This window comes from Callionymus lyra, chromosome 3, assembly GCF_982586985.1.
Source record: "Callionymus lyra chromosome 3, fCalLyr1.hap1.1, whole genome shotgun sequence".
In the NCBI taxonomy this organism is placed as follows: domain Eukaryota; kingdom Metazoa; phylum Chordata; class Actinopteri; order Syngnathiformes; family Callionymidae; genus Callionymus; species Callionymus lyra.
The window spans coordinates 4,175,750-4,202,247 of record NC_141820.1 but is presented as its reverse complement, the minus strand read 5'-3'; the positions used below and the strand labels follow the sequence as shown (position 1 = coordinate 4,202,247).

At 44.0% G+C, this 26,498-nt stretch overlaps 1 protein-coding gene across 4 annotated transcripts in view; it reads left to right on the top strand.

The window, feature by feature from the left end:
- The window catches only part of LOC148083052 (NACHT, LRR and PYD domains-containing protein 3-like), a 177,604-nt gene that overhangs the window by 58,968 nt on the left and 92,138 nt on the right, over window positions 1–26,498 (top strand). For 2 of the 4 annotated variants that reach the window (XM_087786172.1, XM_087786171.1), the window contains exons 11-12: window positions 3,388–3,564; window positions 21,706–21,882. The exons of 1 other annotated variant lie outside the window; for it this stretch is intronic. In XM_087786172.1, the coding sequence (XP_087642298.1) occupies window positions 3,388–3,564; window positions 21,706–21,882 (354 nt within the window). Of the gene's footprint in view, window positions 1–3,387; window positions 3,565–21,705; window positions 21,883–21,942; window positions 22,117–25,173; window positions 25,221–25,653; window positions 26,420–26,498 lie in introns of those variants that run through there. One more of the 4 variants, XM_087786173.1, reaches the window with a different exon arrangement.

Genomic DNA, 26,498 nt, shown 5'->3' with positions numbered 1-26,498 from the left:
AACCATCAGCACATACAGAACATGGCACAGCGTCAAGTCCTTCTACTCGGTGTTGTCTCTTGTAGTTGTTACGTGTCCTTCTGTTGTATTGGTTCTGACTCTGGTTCTGCAGCATCTTTTCCAACAACCCCAGCAACCTCTCCATTGTAGAAGAGTCTGGATCAACTGGCTGCTGTCTCTCAGGTGGTTCACAGGCTGCTGTAGGTTAACTTCAACTCTATCCATGTTCACCTCTTCACTATGTCTGGCTGGTGTCTTCAAACTAGTCTATGAAATTCATCCAACACGTCCTGCACTTCACGGCTGACCATTTATCCAAAGTATGGACCGGAATGTGAGCCAGATCTGGGTGATCAAACATTTGTCTTGTTCCCACAAGCAACCTGTGGCGACTGCAGCAGCTTTCTTGAGGCGGAGCCAGTAGTCCTACGGGTCTTCATCACATCTGGGAGAGTTGAATAAAAGTCTGCCAAAGGCACCGATGAATAGCGTTCAGAAGAAAAAAGTTTCCTCAAGAGACCAGACACAGCGTGAGGACGGCGTGCAACATCTATCTCTCCATTTCTATCCCAAACTTCACTCTTTAGCTCGAGCCCTTAAATGTGTGAGAATTTCTTCCACCCGACTCTCCAGTTGAACATCACGTTTCTTGAAATAATCTTCCATCAACTCGAGCCATTCTTCCAACTCAACTTTGTCTGAACATCCCCACGGAAAACAAGAGGAGCCTTGAGTTCTCTTGGTGTTTCGTGTCTAACATGAGAGAATCTAGAAATGTCCGTTGGGAAGTGACTTGAACCATCATGGGCTCCTGAGCTGTTGTGTGGAGCTGATGGAGGGGCTGTCGTCCTTGGATGGGATACCATAGTCTCAGCTCACTGTCCTCCAGATGTTGAACTACATCAGTCGTTTGGTCAGTCATGTTGGCATTAGCTGAAGGTTGATAGTAGTCCATGTATAGTGGAAGTAGTCGACTCCTTGATTGACAAACACACACACATTGTTTGAGCTTGTATTACCTGCAACACCTTCACACTCACACCTGACACGGTTATGAATAATAACTTTGTAAACCTGTTCATATTGAATTGAATGTTAAAAAAACAAATAGAATAAATTGACTGAAGTGAATCTTCACGATGGAATCAGTGTCTTGATTAAATTGAAGATATTTTTACTCTGGAAAAGAATTAAACACAACAATTGAGAGAAAATACACAAAAACACTGAGATAAGTAAGTGAATAGAAAAAGAATCAATGATGTGTTATTATGATCAATATACATGTAACAACCTTTTATTTTCATTTGTCGTTGTTGTTTGTTTTGTGACTTATTTTTCCTTATATTATCTTGTGTTTGTTTCTCATATAAACACAAATCAATCCTCTTGTTGACGACACTCGTCTCTTTCACAGGCTGATCAACTGTTTCCTGTCAGAGAGAAGTTGTTCACTTCTGTCCTCAGTCCTCAGCTCTCCGTCCTCTAGTCTGACTCAACTGGACCTGAGTGAGAACCGTGACCTGCAGGATCCAGGAGTGGAGCTGCTGTCTGCTGGACTGAAGAGTCCACACTGTCACCTGGAGACTCTCAGGTCAGAACATCATGTCTTCAGCTTCAGAACATGTGAAAGTCAGAGGTGAGACTCCAGAGAGTCAAAGTTGAGTCTTCAGTGAGTTCTTCAATGAAGCAGATGATTCTAAGTGACCTCAGTCTTCAGCAGGTTCTACTTGAACTTGATTTGTTCTTCTGCTGGGTCGTGCTGTTCAGTATGTTGACACATATTTACTGATCTCAGATCCATTCAAACACATTCGATTCTTAGACTTTTGAACTCTTGTGAGATAAACAGAGAGGAAGTGAACTTTCAAAATAAAACTAAAAACGTTTTAAAGAACATAAATAACATGAACTTAAATCCACTGCAAACTTCACAATAATACAAAGAATATTCAAAGTAGAAACAAGTTACGACAACAGTTAGTCTGAAGCTAAAATGAAAAACACCAGAAGATTCAATGAACTCATGACTTGTATGAAAACATTAGATTTTCACTGATTATTATCAAACATTGAACCATCAACATAGTCCTGTCAATCAAGTCTGAAGCCATGTTGGAGTCACTAGATGAACCATCTATAGGAGTTTCACTCAATAAAGACTCACAGCATGGATCAGTGACCAGAAGATGATTTGACTTTAGTCTCACTAAAATAACTGAGTCGACGCTCGAGTCACAATGACTCGTCTGGGTCGACTCTTGAGTCACGAATCACTTAACCAGGTGCAGTAGTGAGTCACTCTTCACGAGTCCCAGTGTACTGGAGTCACAAATCACGAGTCACGAGTCTGATAGGTGCGACCAGAGTTGGACTCGAGTCCAAGTCGTTGACTCGAGTCCATCTCTGCCAAAAGTATTGTCTTCAAACATGGAAGATTGTTTCAAATATCAATGAAAGCTGACAGTAAATCCTGGTTTGACCCTCCTAGGCCTCCATAGTCAAACCTGCAACTACAGAGAAAACATTTGAAACCTGGAGATTTAAAGGAACGACATGTTTGAACAATGATGGAGGAAAACTTTGAAGACTTTGATGAATGTGAAAAAATATCATTAGAAAATAAGAAACATCTTCACTTGAAACATGTTTATGAATCATGAATAAAAAGTGTCACCAGATGGAATCAAACTGATCCATATATTGATTGATGTCCAGAAACAACTTCAAAAATAGTCTCCAAACTTGACAAATGTTTCAAAAGTTGAAACTCATTCAGTTCATGTGAAGCAAACATGGAGAAGAAATGAAGGTGAATGTGACGGAGGATGATTGACACTCCATCTGTGTCACAACATAGATCCACTGGATCCAAAGATGGAGAGAATTCACCTTGAATTTTCTAACTGTAAACATTCAAATGAAGACAACAATGTTGAGAGAGTGCAGGAGTGTGAGTGACAAACACACACACATTGTTTGAGCTTGTATTACCTGCAACACCTTCACACTCACACCTGACACGGTTATGAATAATAACTTTGTAAACCTGTTCATATTGAATTGAATGTTAAAAAACAAATAGAATAAATTGAAGTGAATCTTCACGATTGAATCAGTGTCTTGATTAAATTGAAGATATTTTTACTCTGGAAAAGAATTAAACACAACAATTGAGAGAAAACACACAAAAACACTGAGATAAGTAAGTGAATAGAAAAAGAATCAATGATGTGTTATTATGATCAATATACATGTAACAACCTTTTATTTTCATTTGTCTTTGTTGTTTGTTTTGTGACTTATTTTTCCTTATGTTCTCTTGTGTTTGTTTCTCATATAAACACAAATCAATCCTCTTGTTGACGACACTCGTCTCTTTCACAGGCTGATCAACTGTCGACTGTCAGAGAGAAGTTGTTCACTTCTGTCCTCAGTCCTCAGCTCTCCGTCCTCTAGTCTGACTCAACTGGACCTGAGTCACAACTATGACCTGCAGGATCCAGGAGTGGAGCTGCTGTCTGCTGGACTGAAGAGTCCACACTGTCACCTGGAGACTCTCAGGTCAGAACATCATTTCAAACAAACACAAACACACACATGGATGTAAACAGTGAATGGATTCATGTTTCTTCATGAAACCTTTTTCACTCTGAGAGGATTTGAATGACTTTTCCTCGACTCATGAACTTGGTTCTAGAAGTTGATATTTCATGAACACAACAGGAAGGTGAAGAATATTTCAAGTCATCTTGACATATTTATCAACACAGTCTGGAGACTAAACTCTAGTATTTCTATCATGACTCGACAGTAAAAGACGTTCAAATCATTGAATGTTGAAGAAAACCATCAACAATTAGAACAAACTCTCTTCTCTGGTTCTTGAAGCTTCCATGAGACGCAGGTTGATCTTTACAAACACACAACACAAGTCACACAACACAAGTCACACAACACAAGTCACACAACACAAGTCACACAACACAAGTCACACAACACAAGTCACACAACACAAGTCACACAACACAAGTCACACAACACAAGTCACACAACACAAGTCACACAACACTAGTCACACAACACGAGTCACACAACACGAGTCACACAACACGAGTCACACAACACAAGTCACACAACACAAGTCACACAACACAAGTCACACAACACAAGTCACACAACACAAGTCACACAACACGAGTCACACGACACGAGTCACACAACACGAGTCACACAACACGAGTCACACAACACAAGTCACACAACACAAGTCACACAACACAAGTCACACAACACGACTGACACAACACGAGTCACACAACACAAGTCACACGACACGAGTCACACAACACGAGTAACACAACACGAGTCACACAACACGAGTCACACAACACGAGTCACACAACACGACTGACACAACACGAGTCACACAACACGAGTCACACAACACGACTGACACAACACGAGTCACACAACACGACTGACACAACACGAGTCACACAACACGAGTCACACAACATGACTGACACAACACGAGTCACACAACACAAGTCACACGACACGAGTCACACAACACAAGTCACACGACACGAGTCACACAACACGAGTCACACAACACGAGTCACACAACACGAGTCACACAACACAAGTCACACAACAAGAGTCACACAACAAGACTGACACAACACGAGTCACACAACACGACTCACACAACACGACTCACACAACACGACTGACACAACACGAGTCACACAACACGAGTCACACAACACGAGTCACACAACACGAGTCACACAACACAAGTCACACAACACGAGTCACACAACACGACTCACACAACACGACTCACACAACACGACTGACACAACACGAGTCACACAACACAAGTCACACAACACGAGTCACACAACACAAGTCACACAACACGAGTCACACAACACGACTCACACAACACGACTCACACAACACGAGTCACACAACACGAGTCACACAACACGAGTCAGACAACAAGAGTCACACGACACGACTCACACAACACAAGTCAGACAACACAAGTCACACAACACGAGTCACACAACACGAGTCACACAACACAAGTCACACAACAAGAGTCACACAACACGACTGACACAACACGAGTCACACAACACGAGTCACACAACACGACTGACACAACACGAGTCACACAACACGAGTCACACAACACGACTGACACAACACGAGTCACACAACACGACTCACACAACACGAGTCACACAACACGAGTCACACAACACAAGTCACACAACACGAGTCACACAACACGAGTCACACAACACGAGTCACACAACAAGAGTCACACAACACGAGTCACACAACACGAGTCATACAACACGAGTCACACAACACGACTCACACAACACGAGTCACACAACACGAGTCACACAACACAAGTCACACAACACGAGTCACACAACACGACTGACACAACACGAGTCACACAACAAGAGTCACACAACACGAGTCACACAACACGAGTCACACAACACAAGTCACACAACACGAGTCACACAACACGAGTCACACAACAAGAGTCACACAACACGAGTCACACAACACGAGTCACACAACACGAGTCACACAACACGAGTCACACAACACGAGTCACACAACACGACTCACACAACAAGAGTCACACGACACAAGTCACACAACACGACTCACACAACACGAGTCACACAACACGAGTCAGACAACACGAGTCACACAACACAAATCACACAACACGACTCACACAACACAAGTCACACAACACAAGTCACACAACACAAGTCACACAACACGACTGACACAACACGAGTCACACAACAAGAGTCACACAACACGAGTCACACAACACGAGTCACACAACACAAGTCACACAACACGAGTCACACAACACGAGTCACACAACAAGAGTCACACAACACGAGTCACACAACACGAGTCACACAACACGAGTCACACGACACGAGTCACACAACACGAGTCACACAACACGAGTCACACAACACGAGTCACACAACACAAGTCACACAACAAGAGTCACACAACACGACTGACACAACACGAGTCACACAACACGACTCACACAACACGACTCACACAACACGACTGACACAACACGAGTCACACAACACGAGTCACACAACACGAGTCACACAACACGAGTCACACAACACAAGTCACACAACACGACTCACACAACACGACTCACACAACACGACTGACACAACACGAGTCACACAACACAAGTCACACAACACGAGTCACACAACACAAGTCACACAACACGAGTCACACAACACGACTCACACAACACGACTCACACAACACGAGTCACACAACACGAGTCACACAACACGAGTCACACAACACAAGTCACACAACACGAGTCACACAACACGAGTCACACAACACGACTCACACAACACGAGTCACACAACACGAGTCACACAACACAAGTCACACAACACGAGTCACACAACACGAATCACACAACACGAGTCACACAACAAGAGTCACACAACACGAGTCACACAACACGAGTCATACAACACGAGTCACACAACACGACTCACACAACACGAGTCACACAACACGAGTCACACAACAAGAGTCACACAACACGAGTCACACAACACGAGTCATACAACACGAGTCACACAACACGACTCACACAACACGAGTCACACAACACGAGTCACACAACACAAGTCACACAACACGAGTCACACAACACGACTGACACAACACGAGTCACACAACAAGAGTCACACAACACGAGTCACACAACACGAGTCACACAACACAAGTCACACAACACGAGTCACACAACACGAGTCACACAACAAGAGTCACACAACACGAGTCACACAACACGAGTCACACAACACGAGTCACACAACACGAGTCACACAACACGACTCACACAACACGACTCACACAACAAGAGTCACACGACACAAGTCACACAACACGACTCACACAACACGAGTCACACAACACGAGTCAGACAACACGAGTCACACAACACAAATCACACAACACGACTCACACAACACAAGTCACACAACACAAGTCACACAACACAAGTCACACAACACGACTGACACAACACGAGTCACACAACACAAGTCACACGACACGAGTCACACAACACGAGTAACACAACACGAGTCACACAACACGAGTCACACAACACGAGTCACACAACACGACTGACACAACACGAGTCACACAACACGAGTCACACAACACGACTGACACAACACGAGTCACACAACACGACTGACACAACACGAGTCACACAACACGAGTCACACAACATGACTGACACAACACGAGTCACACAACACAAGTCACACGACACGAGTCACACAACACAAGTCACACGACACGAGTCACACAACACGAGTCACACAACACGAGTCACACAACACGAGTCACACAACACGAGTCACACAACAAGAGTCACACAACACGACTGACACAACACGAGTCACACAACACGACTCACACAACACGACTCACACAACACGACTGACACAACACGAGTCACACAACACGAGTCACACAACACGAGTCACACAACACGAGTCACACAACACAAGTCACACAACACGAGTCACACAACACGACTCACACAACACGACTCACACAACACGACTGACACAACACGAGTCACACAACACAAGTCACACAACACGAGTCACACAACACAAGTCACACAACACGAGTCACACAACACGACTCACACAACACGACTCACACAACACGAGTCACACAACACGAGTCACACAACACGAGTCAGACAACAAGAGTCACACGACACGACTCACACAACACAAGTCAGACAACACAAGTCACACAACACAAGTCACACAACACGAGTCACACAACACGACTCACACAACACGACTCACACAACACGAGTCACACAACACGAGTCACACAACACGAGTCACACAACACAAGTCACACAACACGAGTCACACAACACGAGTGACACAACACGACTCACACAACACGAGTCACACAACACGAGTCACACAACACAAGTCACACAACACGAGTCACACAACACGAGTCACACAACACGAGTCACACAACAAGAGTCACACAACACGAGTGACACAACACGAGTCATACAACACGAGTCACACAACACGACTCACACAACACGAGTCACACAACACGAGTCACACAACACAAGTCACACAACACGAGTCACACAACACGACTGACACAACACGAGTCACACAACAAGAGTCACACAACACGAGTCACACAACACGAGTCACAAAACACAAGTCACACAACACGAGTCACACAACACGAGTCACACAACAAGAGTCACACAACACGAGTCACACAACACGAGTCACACAACACGAGTCACACAACACGAGTCACACAACACCACTCACACAACAAGAGTCACACGACACAAGTCACACAACACGACTCACACAACACGAGTCACACAACACGAGTCAGACAACACGAGTCACACAACACAAATCACACAACACGACTCACACAACACGAGTCACACAACACGAGTCAGACAACAAGAGTCACACAACACGAGTCACACAACACGAGTCACACAACACGACTCACACAACACAACTCACACAACACGAGTCAGACAACAAGAGTCACACGACACGAGTTACACGACACGAGTTACACAACACAAGTCACACAACACAAGTCACACAACACAAGTCACACAACACAAGTCACAAGACACAAGTTACACAACAAAACTCACACAACACAAGTCACACAACACAACAAACACAACAAAAGTCACGCAACAAAAGTCACACAACACGAGTCACAACACAAGTCACACAACAAAAGTCACCCAACAAAAGTCACACAACAAAAGTCACACAACACAACTAACACAACAAAAGTCACCCAACAAAAGTCACACAACATAAGTCACGACACAAGTCACACAACACGACTCACACAACACAAGTCACACAACACAAGTCACACAACACAAGTCAGACAACACGAGTTACAACACAAGTCACACAACAAAAGTCACGCAACAAAAGTCACGCAACAAAAGTCACAAGTCACACGACACGAGTCACATGACACAAGTTACACAACACAAGTCACACAACACAAATCACACAAGTCACACAACAAAACTCACACAACACAGGTCACACAACACAAGTCACACAACACGGGTCACACAACGTGACTCACACAACACAAGTCACATAACACAACTAACACAACACAAGTCACACAACACAACTAACACAACAAGAGTCACACAACACAAATAACACAACAAGAGTCACACAACACAAGTCACATGACTCACACAACACAAGTCACACTACACAAGTCACACAACATGACTCACATAACACAAATAACACAACACAAGTCACAAAACACGAGTCACACAACACGAGTCACACAACACAAGTCACACAACACGAGTCACACAACACGAGTCACACAACACGACTCACACAACACGAGTCACACAACACGAGTCACACAACACGACTCACACAACACGAGTCACACAACACGAGTCAGACAACAAGAGTCACACGACACGACTCACACAACCATCACTCGCACAACACAAGTCAGACAACACAAGTCACACGACACAAGTCACACAACACGACTCACACAACACGAGTCACACAACACGACTCACACAACACGAGTCACACAACATAAATCACACAACACAAGTCACACAACACAAGTTACAAAACACGACTCACTCAACAAAAGTCACAACACAACTCACATTACATGAGTCACGCAACAAAAGTCACACAACACGAGACAACAAGACACAAGTCACATGACACAACTAACACAACACAAGTGTCACAACGCAAGTCACACGACACAAGTCACACAACACAACTAACACCACACAAGTCACACGACACGAGTCACACAAAACAACTCACACAACACAAATCACACAACAAAAGTCACAACACAACTCAGACGACACAAGTTACACAACACAAGTTACACAACACAAGTTACACAACACAAGTTACACAACATATGTCATGCAACATGAGTCACGCAACAAAAGTCACACAACACGACTCACACAACATGAATCTCACAATACGAGTCACACAACAAAAGTCACAACACAACTCACATGCCACGACTCACACAACACAAGTTGCAGAACACAAGTTACACAACACGAGTCATACAACACAAGTCACACAACACAAGTCACACAACACAAGTCACACAACACAAGTCACACAACACGAGTCACACAACACGAGTCACACAACACAAGTCACACAACACAAGTCACACAACACGAGTCACACAACACAAGTCACACAACACAAGTCACACAACACAAGTCACACAACACGAGTCACACAACACGAGTCACACAACACGAGTCACACAACACAAGTCACACAACACAAGTCACACAACACGAGTCACACAACACAAGTCACACAACACAAGTCACACAACACAAGTCACACAACACAAGTCACACAACACAAGTCACACAACACGAGTCACACAACACGAGTCACACAACACGAGTCACACAACACGAGTCACACAACACAAGTCACACAACACAAGTCAGACAACACAAGTCACACAACACAAGTCACACGACACGTGTCACACGACACGAGTCACACAACACGAGTCACACAACACGAGTCACACAACACAAGTCACACAACACGAGTGACACAACACGACTGACACAACACGAGTCACACAACACGAGTCACACAACACGAGTCACACAACACGAGTCACACAACACGACTGACACAACACGAGTCACACAACACAAGTCACACGACACGAGTCACACAACACGAGTCACACAACACGAGTCACACAACACGAGTCACACAACACGAGTCACACAACACGACTGACACAACACGAGTCACACAACACGAGTCACACAACACGACTGACACAACACGAGTCACACAACACAAGTCACACGACACGAGTCACACAACACGAGTCACACAACACGAGTCACACAACACGAGTCACACAACACAAGTCACACAACAAGAGTCACACAACACGACTGACGCAACACGAGTCACACAACACGAGTCACACAACACGACTCACACAACACGACTGACACAACACGAGTCACACAACACGAGTCACACAACACGAGTCACACAACACAAGTCACACAACACGAGTCACACAACACGACTCACACAACACGACTCACACAACACGAGTCACACAACACGAGTCACACAACACGAGTCACACAACACGAGTCACACAACACGAGTCAGACAATAAGAGTCACACGACACGACTCACACAACACAAGTCAGACAACACAAGTCACACAACACAAGTCACACAACACGAGTCACACAACACGACTCACACAACACGACTCACACAACACGACTCACACAACACGACTCACACAACACGAGTCACACAACACGAGTCACAAAACACGAGTCACACAACACGAGTCACACAACACAAGTCACACAACACGAGTCACACAACACGAGTCACACAACACGACTCACACAACACGAGTCACACAACACGAGTCACACAACACGAGTCACACAACACGAGTCACACAACACGAGTCACACAACAAGAGTCACACAACACGAGTCACACAACACGAGTCACACAACACGAGTCACACAACACGAGTCACACAACACGAGTCACACAACAAGAGTCACACAACACGAGTCACACAACACGAGTCACACAACACAAGTCACACAACACGAGTCACACAACACGAGTCACACAACACGAGTCACACAACAAGAGTCACACAACACGAGTCACACAACACGAGTCACACAACACGAGTCACACAACATGAGTTACACAACACGACTCACACAACAAGAGTCACACGACACAAGTCACACAACACGACTCACACAACACGACTCACACAACACGAGTCAGAAAACACGAGTCACACAACACAAATCACACAACACGACTCACACAACACGAGTCACACAACACGAGTCAGACAACAAGAGTCACACAACACGAGTCACACAACACGAGTCACACAACACGACTCACACAACACAACTCACACAACACGAGTCAGACAACAAGAGTCACACGACACGAGTTACACGACACGAGTTACACAACACAAGTCACACAACACAAGTCACACAACACAAGTCACACAACACAAGTCACAAGACACAAGTTACACAACAAAACTCACACAACACAAGTCACACAACACAACTAACACAACAAAAGTCACGCAACAAAAGTCACACAACACGAGTCACAACACAAGTCACACAATAAAAGTCACCCAACAAAAGTCACACAACAAAAGTCAAACAACACAACTAACACAACAAAAGTCACCCAACAAAAGTCACACAACATAAGTCACGACACAAGTCACACAACACGACTCACACAACACAAGTCACACAACACAAGTCACACAACACGAGTTACAACACAAGTCACACAACAAAAGTCACGCAACAAAAGTCACAAGTCACACGACACGAGTCACATGACACAAGTTACACAACACAAGTCACACAACACAAATCACACAAGTCACACAACAAAACTCACACAACACAGGTCACACAACACAAGTCACACAACACGGGTCACACAACGTGACTCACACAACACAAGTCACATAACACAACTAACACAACACAAGTCACACAACACAACTAACACAACAAGAGTCACACAACACAAATAACACAACAAGAGTCACACAACACAAGTCACATGACTCACACAACACAAGTCACACTACACAAGTCACACAACATGACTCACATAACACAAATAACACAACACAAGTCACAAAACACGAGTCACACAACACGACTGACACAACACGAGTCACACAACACGAGTCACACAACACAAGTCACACAACAAAAGTCACGCAACAAAAGTCACAAGTCACACGACACGAGTCACATGACACAAGTTACACAACACAAGTCACACAACACAAATCACACAAGTCACACAACAAAACTCACACAACACAGGTCACACAACACAAGTCACACAACACGGGTCACACAACGTGACTCACACAACACAAGTCACATAAAACAACTAACACGACACAAGTCACACAACACGAGTCACATAACACGAGTCACACAACACGAGTCACACAACACGAGTCACACAACACGAGTCACACAACACGACTCACACAACACGACTCACACAACAAGAGTCACACGACACAAGTCACACAACACGACTCACACAACACGACTCACACAACACGAGTCAGAAAACACGAGTCACACAACACAAATCACACAACACGACTCACACAACACGAGTCACGCAACACGAGTCAGACAACAAGAGTCACACAACATGAGTCACACAACACGAGTCACACAACACGACTCACACAACACAACTCACACAACACGAGTCAGACAACAAGAGTCACACGACACGAGTTACACGACACGAGTTACACGACACGAGTTACACAACACAAGTCACACAACACAAGTCACACAACACAAGTCACACAACACAAGTCACAAGACACAAGTTACACAACAAAACTCACACAACACAAGTCACACAACACAACTAACACAACAAAAGTCACGCAACAAATGTCACACAACACGAGTCACAACACAAGTCACACAATAAAAGTCACCCAACAAAAGTCACACAACAAAAGTCAAACAACACAACTAACACAACAAAAGTCACCCAACAAAAGTCACACAACATAAGTCACGACACAAGTCACACAACACGACTCACACAACACAAGTCACACAACACAAGTCACACAACACGAGTTACAACACAAGTCACACAACAAAAGTCACGCAACAAAAGTCACAAGTCACACGACACGAGTCACATGACACAAGTTACACAACACAAGTCACACAACACAAATCACACAAGTCACACAACAAAACTCACACAACACAGGTCACACAACACAAGTCACACAACACGGGTCACACAACGTGACTCACACAACACAAGTCACATAACACAACTAACACAACACAAGTCACACAACACAACTAACACAACAAGAGTCACACAACACAAATAACACAACAAGAGTCACACAACACAAGTCACACAACAAAAGTCACGCAACAAAAGTCACAAGTCACACGACACGAGTCACATGACACAAGTTACACAACACAAGTCACACAACACAAATCACACAAGTCACACAACAAAACTCACACAACACAGGTCACACAACACAAGTCACACAACACGGGTCACACAACGTGACTCACACAACACAAGTCACATAACACAACTAACACAACACAAGTCACACAACACAACTAACACAACAAGAGTCACACAACACAAATAACACAACAAGAGTCACACAACACAAGTCACATGACTCACACAACACAAGTCACACTACACAAGTCACACAACATGACTCACATAACACAAATAACACAACACAAGTCACAAAACACGAGTCACACAACACGACTGACACAACACGAGTCACACAACACGAGTCACACAACACAAGTCACACAACAAAAGTCACGCAACAAAAGTCACAAGTCACACGACACGAGTCACATGACACAAGTTACACAACACAAGTCACACAACACAAATCACACAAGTCACACAACAAAACTCACACAACACAGGTCACACAACACAAGTCACACAACACGGGTCACACAACGTGACTCACACAACACAAGTCACATAAAACAACTAACACGACACAAGTCACACAACACGAGTCACACAACACGAGTCACACAACACGAGTCACACAACACGAGTCACACAACACGAGTCACACAACACGAGTCACACAACACGACTCACACAACAAGAGTCACACGACACAAGTCACACAACACGACTCACACAACACGACTCACACAACACGAGTCAGAAAACACGAGTCACACAACACAAATCACACAACACGAGTCACACAACACGAGTCACACAACACGAGTCAGACAACAAGAGTCACACAACATGAGTCACACAACACGAGTCACACAACACGACTCACACAACACAACTCACACAACACGAGTCAGACAACAAGAGTCACACGACACGAGTTACACGACACGAGTTACACAACACAAGTCACACAACACAAGTCACACAACACAAGTCACACAACACAAGTCACAAGACACAAGTTACACAACAAAACTCACACAACACAAGTCACACAACACAACTAACACAACAAAAGTCACGCAACAAAAGTCACACAACACGAGTCACAACACAAGTCACACAATAAAAGTCACCCAACAAAAGTCACACAACAAAAGTCAAACAACACAACTAACACAACAAAAGTCACCCAACAAAAGTCACACAACATAAGTCACGACACAAGTCACACAACACGACTCACACAACACAAGTCACACAACACAAGTCACACAACACGAGTTACAACACAAGTCACACAACAAAAGTCACGCAACAAAAGTCACAAGTCACACGACACGAGTCACATGACACAAGTTACACAACACAAGTCACACAACACAAATCACACAAGTCACACAACAAAACTCACACAACACAGGTCACACAACACAAGTCACACAACACGGGTCACACAACGTGACTCACACAACACAAGTCACATAACACAACTAACACAACACAAGTCACACAACACAACTAACACAACAAGAGTCACAAAACACAAGTCACATGACTCACACAACACAAGTCACACTACACAAGTCACACAACATGACTCACATAACACAAATAACACAACACAAGTCACAAAACACGAGTCACACAACACGACTGACACAACACGAGTCACACAACACGAGTCACACAACACAAGTCACACAACAAAAGTCACGCAACAAAAGTCACAAGTCACACGACACGAGTCACATGACACAAGTTACACAACACAAGTCACACAACACAAATCACACAAGTCACACAACAAAACTCACACAACACAGGTCACACAACACAAGTCACACAACACGGGTCACACAACGTGACTCACACAACACAAGTCACATAAAACAACTAACACAACACAAGTCACACAACACAACTAACACAACAAGAGTCACACAACACAAATAACACAACAAGAGTCACACAACACAAGTCACACACATGACTCACACAACACAAGTCACACTACACAAGTCACACAACATGACTCACATAACACAAATAACACAACACAAGTTACAAAACACGACTCACACAACAAAAGTCACAACACAACTTACATTACATGAGTCACGCAACAAAAGTCACACAACACGAGTTACAACACAAGTCACACAACAAAAGTCACGCAACAAAAGTCACAAGTCACACAACACGAGTTACAACACAAGTCACACAACAAAAGTCACGCAACAAAAGTCACGCAACAAAAGTCACAAGTCACACGACACGAGTCACATGACACAAGTTACACAACACAAGTCACACAACACAAATCACACAAGTCACACAACAAAACTCACACAACACAGGTCACACAACACAAGTCACACAACACGGGTCACACAACGTGACTCACACAACACAAGTCACATAACACAACTAACACAACACAAGTCACACAACACAACTTACACAACAAGAGTCACACAACACAAATAACACAACAAGAGTCACACAACACAAGTCACATGACTCACACAACACAAGTCACACTACACAAGTCACACAACATGACTCACATAACACAAATAACACAACACAAGTCACAAAACACGAGTCACACAACATGACTGACACAACACGAGTCACACAACACGAGTCACACAACACGAGTCACACAACACGAGTCACACAACACGAGTCACACAACACAAGTCACACAACACAAGTCACACAACACAAGTCACACAACACAAATAACACAACACAAGTCACAAAACACGAGTCACACAACACGAGTCACACAACACAAGTCACACAACACGAGTCACACAACACGAGTCACACAACACGACTCACACAACACGAGTCACACAACACGAGTCACACAAGACGAGTCACACAACACGAGTCACACAACACGACTCACACAACACGACTCACACAACACGAGTCACACAACACGAGTCAGACAACAAGAGTCACACGACACGACTCACACAACCATCACTCGCACAACACAAGTCAGACAACACAAGTCACACAACACAAGTCACACGACACAAGTCACACAACACGACTCACACAACACGAGTCACACAACACGAGTCACACAACACGACTCACACAACACGACTCACACAACACGAGTCACACAACACGAGTCACACAACACGAGTCACACAACACAAGTCACACAACACGACTCACACAACACAAGTCACACAACATGAGTCACACAACAAGAGTCACACAACACGAGTCACACAACACGAGTCACACAACACAAGTCACACAACACAACTCACACAACACGAGTCACACAACACGAGTCAGACAACAAGAGTCACACGACACGAGTCACACAACACGAGTCAGACAACAAGAGTCACACGACACGAGTTACACGACACGAGTTACACAACACAAGTCACACAACACAAGTCACACAACACAAGTCACACAACACAAGTCACACAACACAAGTTACACAACAAAACTCACACAACACAAGTCACACAACACAACTAACACAACAAAAGTCACGCAACAAAAGTCACGCAACAAAAGTCACACAACACGAGTCACAACACAAGTCACACAACAAAAGTTACCCAACAAAAGTCACACAACAAAAGTCACACAACACAACTAACACAACAAAAGTCACCCAACAAAAGTCACACAACAAAAGTCACAACACAAGTCACACAACACGACTCACACAACACAAGTCACACAACACAAGTCACACAACACAAGTCACACAACACGAGTTACAACACAAGTCACACAACAAAAGTCACGCGACAAAAGTCACAAGTCACACGACACGAGTCACATGACACAAGTTACACAACACAAGTCACACAACACAAATCACACAAGTCACACAACAAAACTCACACAACACAGGTCACACAACACAAGTCACACAACACGGGTCACACAACGTGACTCACACAACACAAGTCACATAACACAACTCACACAACACAAGTCACACAACACAACTAACACAACAAGAGTCACACAACACAAATAACACAACAAGAGTCACACAACACAAGTCACATGACTCACACAACACAAGTCACACTACACAAGTCACACAACATGACTCACATAACACAAATAACACAACACAAGTCACAAAACACAATTAACACAACAAGAGTCAAAGAACACAAGTCACACAACACAACTAACACAACACAACTCACACAACTCACACGACACAAGTCACACAAGTCACGCAACACTACTCACACAACTCAGACAACACGACTCACACAAAACAAGTCAAACAACATGACTCACACAAGTCACAAAACACGAGTCACACAACACGAGTCACACAACACAAATCACACAACACAAGTCACACAACACAAGTTACAAAACACGACTCACACAACAAAAGTCACAACACAACTCACATTACATGAGTCACGCAACAAAAGTCACACAACACGAGTTACAACACAAGTCACACAACAAAAGTCACGCAACAAAAGTCACAAGTCACACGACACGAGTCACATGACACAAGTTACACAACACAAGTCACACAACACAAATCACACAAGTCACACAACAAAACTCACACAACACAGGTCACACAACACAAGTCACACAACACGGGTCACACAACGTGACTCACACAACACAAGTCACATGACTCACACAACACAAGTCACACTACACAAGTCACACAACATGACTCACATAACACAAATAACACAACACAAGTCACAAAACACGAGTCACACAACACGACTGACACAACACGAGTCACACAACACGAGTCACACAACACAAGTCACACAACACGAGTCACACAACACGAGTCACACAACACGACTCACACAACACGAGTCACACAACACGAGTCACACAACACGACTCACACAACACGAGTCACACAACACGAGTCAGACAACAAGAGTCACACGACACGACTCACACAACCATCACTCGCACAACACAAGTCAGACAACACAAGTCACACGACACAAGTCACACAACACGAGTCACACAACACGAGTCACACAACACGAGTCACACAACACGAGTCACACAACACGACTCACACAACACGACTCACACAACACGACTCACACAACACGACTCACACAACACGAGTCACACAACACAAATCACACAACACAAGTCACACAACACAAGTTACAAAACACGAGTCACATGACACAACTAACACAACACAAGTGTCACAACGCAAGTCACACGACACAAGTCACAACACAACTCACATTACATGAGTCACGCAACAAAAGTCACACAACACGAGACAACAAGACACAAGTCACATGACACAACTAACACAACACAAGTGTCACAACGCAAGTCACACGACACAAGTCACACAACACAACTAACACAACACAAGTCACACAACACAACTAACACAACACAAGTCACACCACACAAGTCACACGACACGAGTCACACAAAACAACTCACACAACACAAATCACACAACAAAAGTCACAACACAACTCAGACGACACAAGTTACACAACACAAGTTACACAACACAAGTTACACAACATATGTCATGCAACATGAGTCACGCAACAAAAGTCACACAACACGACTCACACAACATGACTGTCACAATACGAGTCACACAACAAAAGTCACAACACAACTCACATGCCACGACTAACACAACACAAGTTGCAGAACACTAGTTACACAACACGAGTCATACAACACAACTCACAAGACACAAGTAACACAACACAACTAACACAAGTCACACAAGTACACAACACAAGTCACACAACACAAGTCACACTACACAAGTCACACAACACGAGTCACACAACTAAAGTCATATAACACAACTAACACAAAAAGAGTCACACAACACAAGTCGCACAACACGACTCACAACACAAGTCACACGACACGAGTCACACAAGTCACACAACACAAGTCACACAACACGACTCACACAACACGAGTCGTACAACACAACTCACAAGACACAAGTAACACAACACAACTAACACAAGTCACACAAGTACACAACACAAGTCACACAACACAAGTCACACTACACAAGTCACACAACACGAGTCACACAACATGACTCACACAACACAAGTCACACATCACAAGTCATATAACACAACTAACACAAAAAGAGTCACACAACACAAGTCACACGACACGAGTCACACAAGTCACACGACACGAGTCACACAACACAAGTCACACAACAGGACTCACACAACACAAGTCAAACAATATGAGTCACACAACGAGTCAAAGTCGAGTTACACAACACAAGTGTGAGTGGAGTTACACAACACCAGTGTGAGTGGAGTCACACAACACCAGTGTGAGTGGAGTCACACAACACCAGTGTGAGTGGAGTCACACAACACCTTACACAACACCAGTGTGAGTGGAGTTACACAACACCAGTGTGAGTGGAGTTACACAACACCAGTATTAGTGGAGTTACACACCAGTGTGAGTGGAGTTACACAACAACAGTGTGAGTCGAGTTACACAACACCAGTTTGAGTGGAGTTACACAACAGTGTGAGTGGAGTTACACACCAGTGTGAGTGGAGTTACACAACACCAGTGTGAGTGGAGTTACACAACATCAGTGTGAGTGGAGTTACACAACACCAGTGTGAGTGGAGTTACACAACACCAGTGTGAGTGGAGTTACACAACAGTGTGAGTGGAGTTACACAACATCAGTGTGAGTGGAGTTACACAACACCAGTGTGAGTGGAGTTACACAACAACAGTATGAGTGGAGTTACACAACAGTGTGAGTGGAGTTACACAACATCAGTGTGAGTGGAGTTACACAACACCAGTGTGAGTGGAGTTACACAACACCAGTGTGAGTGGAGTTACACAACAACAGTGTGAGTGGAGTTACACAACAGTGTGAGTGGAGTTACACAACACCAGTGTGAGTGGAGTTACACAACACCAGTATGAGTGGAGTTACACAACAGTGTGAGTGGAGTTACACAACAGTGTGAGTGGAGTTACACAACAGTGTGAGTGGAGTTACACATCAGTATGAGTGGAGTTACACAACAGTGTGAGTGGAGTTACACAACAGTGTGAGTGGAGTTACACAACAGTGTGAGTGGAGTTACACAACAGTGTGAGTGGAGTTACACAACACTAACACTAACACTGACATTAAACACAAACACACATCAATCCTCTCACAACAGTGAGTCATGTGATCATTTATACATCAAGTGTTGAACTGATGAAAACTTCATTATTTCATGTGTTGATCAAGTTGATCTTGATTGAAATCAAAGTCTTCAAATGTTCACACAATCATGTGATGATCTTATGAACGTCAAGAGTTCAGTGTTTCCTCCAATCAAGGCTTTCAAGGCAAAATAGAGAAAAAGTCTCTTGTTGACGTTTCCGTCTCTTTCACAGGCTGATCGACTGTCGACTGTCAGAGAGAAGTTGTTCACTTCTGTCCTCAGTCCTCAGCTCTCCGTCCTCTAGTCTGACTCAACTGGACCTGAGTCACAACCGGAACCTGAAGGATCCAGGAGTGGAGCTGCTGTCTGCTGGACTGAAGAGTCCACACTGTCACCTGGAGACTCTCAGGTCAGAACATCATGTCTTCAGTTCTTCTGATTTAATGAAACTGTTTCTCCTTCATTACAGTCTGTCAGCGTGTCAGATCTCAGCAGGAGGTTGTTCTTCTCTGGCCTCAGCTCTGACATCTAACCCGTCCCATCTGAGAGAGCTGGACCTGAGCTTCAATCATCCAGGAGGACCAGGACTGGAGCTGCTGTCTGCTGGACTGGAGAGTCCAGACTGGAGGCTGGAGACTCTCAGGTATGGACGGAGCAGCAGAACTCACTGACTGAGCTCCAAAGATCTTCTGAACATGTGATCAGAAGCAGAGAGATGTGAGTGTGTGACGCTGCTCAGACTCTTCATCTGAACTGAGCACATGAATCCAACTCTCAGAGCTTCTCCATGTTCTCCTGCTGGACACCAGTGGAAGAACAAGGAGACAGTGGAGACTGAGCGAGTGTTTCTAGATCCATCTTTGTTGTGGTCCACACAGTAAGTAAGTAAGTAAGTAAGTAATATATATTTATATAGCGCTTTTCGAGACCAGGGTCACAAAGCGCTTTAACAATCAAAACAATACTCAAAACAGTACATACTTCAAAGATCAAGACAACACCGAGAACAACACAGGAGTTCGAGTAATTCAAGGAAAAGCCTGCACAAATAGAAACGTCTTAAGATGTTTCTTAAAGGAGTCAGTAGACTCCATCAAGCGCAAAGAGAGAGGAAGATTGTTCCAAAGCTTAGGAGCAACAGCCTGAAAAGATTTCTCTCCTCTGGTCCTGAGCCGTGTGCGTGGAACCATAAGTAGATTCTGATCCACAGACCTCAGAGCCCGAGCTGGGGTGTAAGGCTGGATCAGATCAGTGATGTAAGGAGGAGCCTGACCATGAATAGATCTGAAAGTAAGAACCAGAATTTTAAAGTTGATCCTGAAAGAAACTGGAAGCCAGTGAAGAGTTTTAAGGACCGGAGAAATGTGAGTTCTTCTACTAGAGCGGGTCAGAATTCTCGCTGCAGAGTTCTGAATCAACTGCAGGCGAGACGATCCTTCTTGTTAAGACATGAAAACAAACTGTTACAATAGTCCAGACGAGAAGAAACAAACGCATGGATTACAAGCTCCAGATCATGTTGTGACAGCATTTTACTAAGTTTAGAGATTTTTCTCAGTTGAAGGAAACAGTTTCTGGTCAGTTTTCTACAGTGTTGAACAAGAGACATGTCTTTATCAAATACAACACCCAGGTTTCTCAGGCTCAGTTTGACAGACTGACCTAAGTCACCCAAGTACTGACTCAACCCTGGAATCGTATCATCAGGAGCAATCACCAGAGTTTCAGTTTTGTCCACATTAAGCTGTAAAGTGTTTTCACTCAGCCATTGTTTGATTTCTAGCAAACAATTGACTAAGCTGTTCAGCCTTTGGGGCTCAGTTGGGTCAAAAGAGCAGTAGAGCTGGATGTCATCAGCAAAAATGTGATAAGAAACATCTGGAAATCTCTGAATGATTTTACCAAGGGGAATCAAGTACAGCAAAAACAATAAAGGACCCAGAACAGAACCTTGAGGGACTCCACACAACAGATCTGCCGATTCAGACCTCATTTGATTGGCAGATACACTAAAACTGCGCCCAGAAAGGTAAGATGAGAACCATTCTAACACAGACCCAGACAGTCCCACTTCATCCCTTAGTCTTCTCAGCAGGATCTGGTGATCAACTGTGTCAAAGGCTGATGACAGATCCAAGAGAACCAGAACAGTGAATTTACCAGAGTCAGCCGACATCATGATGTCACTGGACACTTTCAATAAAGCTGTCTCCGTAGAGTGATGTTTACGGAAGCCAGACTGAAACTTCTCATGGATGTCGCTCTGATCCAAGAACAAAGACAGCTGCTCGGACACCACCTTCTCCAAGATCTTGGACAAGAAAGGGAGCTTAGAAATAGGTCTGAAATTACTGAGGTCAGTTGGGTCTAAGCCTGGTTTTTTGAGCAGAGGCTCCACAATGGCATGTTTAAATGCATTGGGAAAAACCCCTGTGGAAAGGGAGAGGTTCACCATATTGGTAACCCAGGGGCCAATTACATCAAATACTTTGATAAAAAGCCTACAAGGAAGGACGTCATCTGAGCAAGAGGAGGGTTTCATCTTGTTCACTAGTGCTGAAATATCACCCAAAGATACAGCAGTGAAGGATGACCAAGAGGAGGAGATGGGCTCAGAGACAGTAGGGGTTCCCAACAAAGGGGGAGAGATTTTCTCTTTGATCAATTTAATTTTGTCAATGAAAAATCTCAACAATGCATTGCTGTCAGCTTCACAGAAGACCGGCGTGATTTGAGGAGCAGGAGACACGAGAGAATTAATCGTGTCAAACAAAACTTTGGGGTTTTTCCTATTTGCTGCTACCAGTTTTCTGATGTAATCAGATCTAGCATTTTCTACCATCTCATTGTAAGAAGTCAACAGATCCCTGAGGTGAAGTCTGTGCACCTCAAGTTTAGTAGACTTCCAGAGACGCTCAGTCTTTCGACAAAGTCTCCTCAGACTCAGGAGATCTTCATTTGTCAAAGGGCACCGTTTTTTCTGAATTTTCAAGTTCGATTTAACAGGTGCCACTTGATCTAGTATTTCAACACAATGATCAGTAAAACAGTGAATCAAACTGTCCACATCTGGACAGTCATCAAAGGAAAGACGGTCAAACATAGCAGAAAAACTGTCTGCAGTATCGGCTGAGATGACACGCCTCTGAGACCTAACTTTCAAAGGCTTAGGTTCAGGGATGAAGTCCAGGTTGAACAAGACAAGAGAATGATCACTCAGATGGACATCATGTACAGATACATTAGAAATGTTCAGGCCAAGAGTAAAAACTAAGTCTAAAATGTGGCCTTTATGATGAGTGGGTTCAGAAACATGTTGCTCAAAATTAAAGGCTTCAGTTAAAGTTAAAAGTTCTTTAGCAGAACAAGATGTGACGTCATCAACATGAAGATTAAAGTCTCCAAGAATAAGAACAGATTCCATCTGAATAATGGAAGATAAGAAGTCACTAAAGTCTTTCAAGAACATCGCCGCAGGACCAGGCGGACGGTAGATTGACACACAATAGAAAGGTCTTGTAGAACCAACCAAGATCATCTGAGACTCAAAAGAAGTGAATTCCTGTGTCTGAATCACTTTGCAAGAACAACTCTCCCTAAAAACAGTAGCAAGACCTCCTCCACACAGTCATGAAAGAACGTCCACTTAGCAGCATCTGAAGTCAAATGAATCTGATCTTCTCAATGTTTCTTCCTCCAGGCTGGATCACTGTGGACCACAGAGGTTAACATCTGGACTGAAGATGTGTAAGTTTGATTTGATTGATGGATGAGAACTCCTTGACTCTATCAGCTTCTAGTGGAGCAGTTGTGATGTTGAGATGTTGTTACACTTGAATCTGCTGATGGAGCTTCATCAAGTCCAGGATGATGGTGGAGATGAACACAGAGATGTTTCAAGAACATGAAGAAACATCATGTTAGCTTCATGCTAGTTTTGCTGCTGACTTGATATGGACACACTGGTGTCAATCAAATGATGATTCTGGGATGTTCCTCCTGGTTCTTCTCTGGAGGTGGTCCCAGTCTCAGAAGACTGTTGACTTCACTTTGATGATGATCTCCACTAGATGTCAACAAACAGAGCAGCCCTCCCTGGCTTGCTGGGACACGGAGTCCATGATTGTGTTGAAGAGAAAGTTCTTCCACCATCATCACCTCTCATGTCTTCTTCTCTCAGACTTCCGTCCACTCTCACTGGACCCGGACACAGCACACCGGCGCCTCCTACTGTCCAACGACAACAGGACGGTGGAACTTGTGCCGCAGGATCAGGATTATCTGGACCATCCCGACAGATTCCACCGGTGTCTTCAGGTGATGAGCAGAGAAGCTGTGACTGGACCATGTTACTGGGAGCTGGAGTGGAGAGGAGGAGCTTCTATCGCACTGACTCTCAGAAGAGACGGAGGGAAAGAAGACGAGTCTGAGTTTGGACAGAACCGTTATTCCTGGAGTCTGAGCTGCTCTGATGATGAAGGATATAAATTCTATCACGATAAGAAAGAAACTGTCATCAAGAGTCAAGAAGTTTCTCACAGAGTAGGAATGAAGATGAACTTTAGTGAACCTGGATATTTAAACTTCTTCAGTGTCTCCTCTGATGGACAGAAACACCTCGACACCTTCTTCATCTCCACCGAACCTTTGTACCTGGGATTTGGACTCACAGAGGTTCCTGGTTCTGGTTCCTCAGTGTGTGTGTGTGACCTGAGTGTGTGAGTGTGTTCCTCCAACACACTTGTGTTGCTGCTGTCAATCATCATTAAAGTGCTGACAGTGATGATGGAAGAAATCTGCTCCTGAAACAAACGTGTTGATCTGAATGTTGTTGAAGAAACTCTTTCATCACTTGTTGAGTCGACTGAAGACTTGAAGTTCAGTGGAGCACGAGTCACTCATGATGTTCATCATGTTTAATAAAACATTTGCTTTAAAACTTTCAAGAGACTCAAGGTCACTTCACAATAAAAGGTTAGAAAGAAGGTCAGACAGGTAGATGTGAGGTCAGACGGGTAGATGTGA